Source organism: Colobus angolensis, unplaced genomic scaffold (assembly GCF_000951035.1).
Source record: "Colobus angolensis palliatus isolate OR3802 unplaced genomic scaffold, Cang.pa_1.0 Scaffold352, whole genome shotgun sequence".
NCBI lineage: Eukaryota > Metazoa > Chordata > Mammalia > Primates > Cercopithecidae > Colobus > Colobus angolensis.
This window is the reverse complement of record NW_012116844.1, coordinates 563,653-572,189: the sequence shown is the minus strand read 5'-3', so window position 1 is coordinate 572,189 and position 8,537 is coordinate 563,653. Positions and strand designations below refer to the sequence as shown.

Here is an 8,537-nt window from a genome sequence, read left to right as displayed (position 1 = left end):
TCCTCCTCCTCCTCCTCCTTCTTCTTTTGAATAAAAAATGGAGATGAGGTCTCACTATGTTGCCCAGGCCGGTTTTGAGCTCCTGTACTCAAGTGATGCTCTGGCCTTGGCCTCCCATAGTGCTAGGATTACAGACGTGAACTATCGCTTCTGGCCCCTATATTATTTTCATACAGAATTTTTTATTTGTCTCTCTGTATTGTGTTTGAATTTGCTCGATGTTATTTTTTCTTGTTTTGAAATTTAGTTTCCAGTAGTCTTTAATAAGCATTTGAATGAGTTAGGAAAATTTACTACTAAATTATAACACAAATTATAGAAAAATAGTCCGAGATATCTTTATTTAGCAATGTTGTTTGCCTTGCATGTGGCTATGTGCTTGTGGTACATGAGGGGGAGCTCAGTCTAATGTAGTTCCCTCATCTCCTCCCTTGTTTACACATGCATATGTGTATACATGCCTACTCCTTTCATTTTTAAACTTGATTTCAGCCAAAAGCAACATTAAATGACATTCGAGCTCTCCTTAGTCTGAAAATACTGTTTTTAGTTTTATTGTGATGAATTTTTCTAGGGTTGCACTAATGTGATAAAATAACCACTGTTAATTTTACCTCACCTCTTACAATGTACTATTTAAAGACTTATCAATTTACTTTCAAAATCAAATATTCAAATATATTTAAATTATCTTAGTACTTATACTCAAGTAAAATTGATTTATTAGATTTTCAGCCAATTCATATTTATATTCAAAGAAGAAAAATCCTTATGTTTCTGACTATTTGTAGCTTCTTTCATCCGAAGAAAACTACTACAGCACTTCTTACAGCCAGTCAGATAGTCAGTGTGGTTCTCCTCCAAGGGGTTGGTCAGAAGAATTGGATGAACGTGGGCATACCTTATATACCAGTGACTATACTAATGAAAAGGTACATTCTTTTTTTCTCATCTAGTGTTTTTTGGCAGAATTCTCTCATAAAATAGTTGTGTACTGAAGGTTTAGTAGTATTTTAAAAAACTCATGAAAATAATCCTCATTGTAACTTTATAATCATGCCAGTTGACAATATGAAAACTCAGTCTAACTAATGATTAATGGTTTTAAACTGCTTAGGATGATAGTGATTTTTATGCTCTTGATACCCATGGAAGACCTTTTAAGAGTAAACCTGTTGAATGTCATTTGTTTAGATTTCTTCAGTAGGCATATTTCTTTATATTTTTCTGGGGGAATAGTTTTTTGGAAATGGTTTTCTCTCTATGCCATTATCGTACATCGCCTTACTGCCTATTCTCCTTTTCCTATTACAATCAAATTTATGTAAAACAAAAACCATCAATCTAGTATTTTATAATTAGTTTGGAAACGAATGTTGACATTTTCTGTGTGTATTGCATCTGGTATCATTTGAGAAAGCACCTGGTTGGTAGTACATGTTCAGAGAAGATATGATTGGGAATAAATGGGGCTCGGCTTTTATCCCTCTTTCCTGCCTCAATTATTTGACATTGGAACATATGGAAGCAGTTTTTTCATTTATTTCTTACTCAAGTTCATATGTTTGTATTAGCAATACTTTTTTTTCCCTCGTATTCCCTGTGTTTTATTGCATGATGTTTTGTTGTTGCTGTTATTTAAATTTTACTGTGTTTGGCCATAGGAAGTAATTCCTAAAGGTTTGCATGAAATGAGGCTTTAAATGGTTTAGTTGTACATTTAATTGAAAAGCGTTTCCCTTTTGTCAGTTTCTCAAACCTGTTTTCAGAATGGGAGTGTACCTGTGTACCAGTGCATATGTACTTCTGTGTATCTTTATGTTGTATGTTGCTTGTTGTTAAGTGGTGCTTGAACAACTATAGCCAGACATTGGAGGATAGAGAGAGCAAATAAAGTCATGTTTAATAATGAGTATATTTATTCTTACCAAACTTAAAATGCAAGTCTATTAGTATAATTAGTTAGAAATTTTTGTCACATGCCAGGCGCAGTGGCTCACACCTGTAATCCCAGCACTTTGGGAGACCAAGGCAGGCGGATCATCTGAGGTCAGGATTTCGAGACCAGCCTGACCAACATGGAGAAACCCTGACTCTACTAAAAATGCAAAACTAGCCGGGCGTGGTGGCACATGCCTGTAATCCCAGCTACTCGGGAGGCTGATGCAGAAGAATTGCTTGAACCCAGGAGGCGGAGGTTGTGGTGAGCCAAAATTGCACCATTGCACTCCAACCTGGGCAACAAGAGCAAAGCTCTGTCTAAAAAAAAAAAAAGGAATTTTTTGTTGCAGTGTTACTGAGCAAGTAGAATAAAATTCATAAAAATTAAATCTAGTATCTCTGATGGTAGTAGCTTAAACTTACTTTTATTTAAATTTAATAACACCTGTTCTGTTTTTATAGTGGCTCAAGCATATTGATGATCAAGGTAGGCAATATTACTACAGTGCAGACGGATCTCGGTCGGAATGGGAATTGCCAAAGGTAATAAACCTTGACACCGAATTTCTATTTAAAAATAGTAGATGAAGTAATAACCTGGAAATGGTTTCAGCAGATTTATTGTAAAGTCTTTATTATACTTTTACAAAGTAGGAAGAATAATTTTTTCAGAATTCACTGGGAATACTGTGAGTGGTGTAAATTTTCTAAGATGTACAGGTATCTTCACTGTGTGATACCGATTATTCCTATTCAGAATATCTTTTAGGTAAACTTGAAATTGGCCTTTCCTTATTCTTGGAAATAGGAATTCTCTTGAATACCAATAATGTCATCTTATATCTAGTTGTGTTGAGTATATTGATTTTTCTACATAAAGTTGTTCTTATATTTAATCATTTTTTAAGAGAAAAGTAACTCAGTATTCAAGTTTATCCTCTTATGTAAATGTGTGTATGATTGAGCCACTCATTGGCTGAGATATAGGCAACGTGTGATAAGATGTCCTTATGGGCTGGACGCGGTGGCTCAAGCCTGTAATCCCAGCACTTTGGGAGGCCGAGATGGGCGGATCACAAGGTCAGGAGATCGAGACCATCCTGGCTAACACGGTGAAACCCTGTCTCTGCTAAAAAAAAAAAATACAAAAAACTAGCCGGGCGAGGTGGCGGGCGCCTGTAGTTCCAGTTACTTGGGAGGCTGAGGCAGGAGAACGGCGGGAACCCGGGAGGCGGAGCTTGCAGTGAGCTGAGATCCGGCCACTGCACTCTAGCCTGGGCGACAGAGCAAGACTCCGTCTCAAAAAAAAAAAAAAGATGTCCTTATGATTTAGCTGGACATCTCATTTCTGGACAAGTGTACCAGGGCTGAGTGTATCTAAGGTGGCAGGTTTCAGAGTGGTCATATGTACATCACTGTTCGTGCTGGAGATAATTTTAAGTGATACATGAACAAACATTTGAATTTTAATTGGTGCATTATTTTAATGTTCTAGAAAACAGCTGTTAATTAGCAGACAAATATGTGGTGTCAATTGTTACATATATTTTAGTTTTTAAAATTTGTCTTTTCCCCAAAGTAAGTCAATTTAAAGAAGAATATTAATAGTATAAATGAAACATGGATATAGAAAAAATCACTAGATGTTACTAAATTGACAAGTTGGGAAACACTAATCTAGTAAACTAGTGTTAATAGTGCTTTCTTCTATATGTGAATGCTACCTGGCCTTTAATTATTTTATGAAATTCTAAGGCTTGATACGGATAGGATGAAAATGAAATACATATCCTGTAATTGATTTTTAAGAATACCTTTGTGAGTCTGAGTTGACCAAGTAGCAGAAGAGAGCTCCGTTGTAATTGACGGCTTTTACAATTTTGTAATCTCATGGAACAATGTGTAGGTGGCTATAATGGAAAAGTTCATGGGTGTGGGGGATGAGGAGATAGATAAAGGAAATACTGGTGCCTTTGATTAATTTGTTGATGAAGCATAGCCTCAGAATTTTCTTGTAGTTTAAAAAACTTGTCACATCTTCAGATAAGCATTTTTTGATCCTTTATCACATGTTTTACGTAGGTACTGACTTTCTCTTTGCTCAGCTCAGCAGGAAAAACTATTCTATATTTTAAATGACTTTATTGTTTAAATTAATTATACTTTCTAAATTAGGAGTCATATTAAAATTTACATTTGTACAATAAGATTGTTTTTAAAAATACTATTTTCAGCTTAACATATTAGTATTAGTGAAAATAATTTTTATATTTTAATTATTAGAGCTTCTGTATAAAAAGTTATGAAGATATTAATATTACCACATTGTGGTTTTACTTCATCAATCATAAAATACCATGAACGAAAAAGATCCAAATAAAAAGTCTATGGAAAAGTGCCACAAATCATGTATTTCAGAGTTGAATGTTTTATCTCATTACTCTTTAAAATTATGAAACATAATTCAATAAAACATTTGTGGATTTTTTTCAATTTTCATTATTATTAATTTGTATTTTTAGAATGTGATTCTGAAGATAAAACCTTATTTACCCTTGAAACTTTGAAGTTGTGCCAGGCAGTCAGAACTCGGTAATATTTTTAAGAACCGTAGCTTAGCAGTTGTGATACTCTAGCAACAGTTTTTTAAAGTTAAATTTTATAAAAAGTTAAATAACCCACCGTTTTATTTTCCAAATATTTCATTGTCTTCCAATAAAACTTTTAAGTGGGAAAATGATACCCCAAGCTTAGTAAGACTGTTACGAACTTTTAGGGGAAAGGAGATAAACATAATAAGATAAACAATTTATTTTATTAATGTGCTGGGAAAAAGTAGTAGAATACCTCAGATACTACTTTTCAAAATTGTTACCGTTTATAAAAAAACATATATAGTGATTAATTTGGAAAGAAGAATTTTATGGATCATGATGGCCAAAATATATAATAACTTATATGTTGGAGTAAAAATATTGTTTTGAGGGATGTAATTATTCAGTATTGAAAACTGTATATAACAGGGATTGGTTCTGTTAGGCTGTTCTAATAAGTGTTATGCTTATAAAATACAAGCTCTGATTTCCACTTGAAGGAACCAGAAGAAAAATCTGCTCAAAGTTTAGTTCACTGAAAACGATTTAGGTTATAGAAGACCAATCTTTTATTAATATAATAATTAAATAAACAGATTAATTTTTTGTTCCACTTGACAGATTTGAATTGTACCTCTTAGCAGTACCTCAAATACCAGTTGAGTTTTTGGAGGACTCGTCTGCTGTGTCTTTCTTCACAGTGGTTTCTGATTCCCTAGAGTAATGACATCAGTCACAAGGCTGCTTTTGAGTGATTTATCCCAGGTCAGGGTCCTTTGAAGGGAGAGATTCCCAGGATAGCCTAATATCAGGAACAATTTGGAGCCTTAACTGGTAGCTAAATATTCCTATTGGGTTTCTTTATAACTCAATTATAATTTCCTTGGTCAGAAGAACTATAGGCTGTGTTAGGAAACCTGTTTACTTTCAGAGATGCCTTTAATGAAAAAAAGAAGAGAGGCAAGAGACTGAATAATATCAAGACCTCAAAGGGTATTTTACAGCAATGGAAATGTGTGCTGATTGTGACCAGCGTTGAATCTTCAGTTTTGTGATGTTATTTCATTTTCTGCTACCATTTGCTGCTTAGCATAAAGTGTCAGAAGGTCTTCACAGTTTCTTTAACTGTCAATTAAATTGGATATGAAGAGGTTTGAATTAAATACAGTGGAAATGAGGAAATAAGGAAAAATGTTGTAGAGTCACTATTTCATAGATTGTTACTGCATGATAAAGACAACTCCAGGTTACATTCTGCATTCTAAGTGACTTAGCACTTACTAGGAAGTCTAAGATAAATCTGTTAAGCTTGTGACCATGCAGATACTAAAATTTAATTTACTATTTTCTGAACACGTCTTTGGTGTTCAGTATTATGTAATATGTTTTGATGAATGCAGATACATAGGATATGGTCTTTACCCTAAACATTTTTGTTGTAAGTTTGGAAAGAAGAAACATGTTCATAAGACAGCTGAGTAAAAAAGAATACATATATATAAATACACACACTCTGGGTTAGGTGTAGGGGAAGGGAACCACAAAACTATTAGGAAGGAGGATTGAGAGAAAGAAATAAAGGAGAGTAAATGAAGAGAGAGAAAACAAAATATTCCCCACTCAAAATGAAGTCTGCTGTTCAATATTTCAAATAAAATACATGAAGAAATCCAATGCTGTTATTATAGACATAAGAAAAATCAAGAATCAGAACATGATATTCACTCCAGATGAAAGTAATGTTCTTTTTTTTTTAAGACGGAGTCCTGCTCTGTCGCCCAGGCTGGAGTGCAGTGGCACGATCTTGGCTCACTGCAATCACTGCCTCCCACGTTCAAGTGATTCTCCTGCATAGCTGGGATTGTAGGCATGCGCCACTACACCTGGCTAATTTTTGTATTTTTAGTAGAGATGGAGTTTCACCATGTTGGTCAGGCTGGTCTCGAACTCCTGACCTTGTGATCCGCCCACCTTGGCCTCCCAGAGTTCTGGGATTACAGGCGTGAGCCACCATGCCCAGCTGAAAGTAATGTTCTGAATAATTTAATAAAGGCTTAAAATTATGCTGTGGATGATCAGAATTAAATGAAGGCTTTCATTTAAAAAGAACAAGAAATTAGGAAAAATAAAAACATACATGAATAGGTAAATATGATAAAGAATAAAATAGAAATCTTCAAGATGAAGAAACATAGTTACTCACATAAAAAATGCAGTCAGTAGTATAAACTTTAGACAGGGACAGAAATCTAACAAATATGAAAGCATAGTTAAGAAAAATAGAGGATGAGTTGAAAGTTTTCTATATTCATATATTAGGAATTCCAAAAGAAGAGAATGGAAGAATGGTGTAGAAACAATATTTGAAAATATAATTTCTAGGAATTTTCTAAAATTGGAAGAAGACACAAATCTTTAACTAGAAAATATGCTTTGAATACTGTCAAGGATAAATACAAATAAATCAACATGTCAACAAATTTTGCTGGATCTGCAGAACTTCACAATAAGGAGACAATCTTAAAAGCCATCACAGTGCAGTAGATGGCATCATTGGATCCATTATGACTCTAGTATTAGTTCTTTGTGGTGGCCTCCCAAATTGTCCTGTCATTAACTGAGTTCAGCTGTTCTGGGATGTGACAAATATGACACAAGGAGAGTATCGAAATGGGTTTGTAGTCAGGGCTTGCTCTTGGACCACTGCCATTGCCACGAGAAGAGTGTGTCCAGGCTAGCCTCCCAGTCCCAGGAGGGGGATGAGGGACAGACTTGTCCAGATGAGCCCCTCTAGATCAGACAGTTTTTAGCCAACCCTAAAATCTGTGGTAATACATGATCAACATTTTAAGCCAAGTAAAGCACACTGTCTCTGTTTATTATACCATACTGTGTTCCAGGTGAACACCACAAAAGTGTATCCTTCTGCATGATGTACTGTGCCTAACGTGTTATGAAGCCCAGTTGGTCATTCCCTAACCGGCACTATTGAAACAGCACTCTCCCGCTCCCTGCCTGGGTACTGTGGAGACTGGGGTGGAGCCCTGTTGACTAGACCCACAGTGCATGCAAGGAACCCTGTGATTCAGCCTCCCTATGCACTAAATGAACAACAGCAACAAGGCCACACCCCGTCCTATCCCAAGCAGTGTGTGGGAAGAGGATTGTGGAGAGGAGGGAGCCAGAGAAAGGGATTTCTAAACTGTGTATAAGGTCCTAGACACTACTCTCAGTGGCCTACACATGAAAGCAACCAGAATTAGCATAGCAAAATCTTTGAGAACTGAAACGTGGTGTGGAGTACTGCCCAGGTTTCAGACTGGCCTCTAGGTAGTGCACAAACAGGGCAGATCAGAACAGCAATGAAAAGATTTTTAAAATGAAATTGATGTTTGAACTATGGGCCATAAAAGCAGGCCGAGATGTGCATTCTGGACGTAAATGGGGTTCACCACCTGTTAAAATATGTTTAAATGGAAGCCAAAGTCTTATAGTACTCAAAACATCCAAATATAACCTAGAATTACTTGTCATACCAAGAACTAGGAAAATCTGAACTTGAATGAGAAAAGACAGTAGGTTGGTGACACACCAGGATGACAGGAATGAATTATCCCATAGGATTTTAAGTGAGCTGTCATAAAAGTGCTACAGGAAGCAATTATAAACACACTTGAGACAAGTGAAGAGGTTGGAAGTCTCAGCAAAGAAATGGAAAATATACAGAAACAACAAAGGTAAATCCTAGAGCCAAAAATCAAATACTGCATGGCTCAATAACGGAATGGAGGTAAAAGAAGAGAGTTCATGATCTTGAAGATAGGTTAGTAGGAATTTTGGCCAGGCGTGGTGGCTCAAGCCTGTAATCCCACCACTTTGGGAGGCCGAGGCGGGCGGATCACGAGGTCAGGAGATCGAGACCATCCTGGCTAACCTGGTGAAACCCCGTCTCTACTAAAAAATACAAAAAACTAGCCGGGCGAGGTGGCGGGCGCCTGTAGT

The 8,537-nt window shown here is 36.0% G+C and overlaps 1 protein-coding gene across 1 annotated transcript in view; it reads left to right on the top strand.

Moving 5' to 3' along the window:
* ARHGAP12 (Rho GTPase activating protein 12) overlaps positions 1 to 8,537 on the top strand; it is a 118,043-nt gene that overhangs the window by 68,701 nt on the left and 40,805 nt on the right. The window contains exons 5-6 of the mRNA XM_011952943.1: positions 792 to 932; positions 2,404 to 2,484. Of these exons, the coding sequence (XP_011808333.1) occupies positions 792 to 932; positions 2,404 to 2,484 (222 nt within the window). The remainder of the gene's footprint in view (positions 1 to 791; positions 933 to 2,403; positions 2,485 to 8,537) is intronic.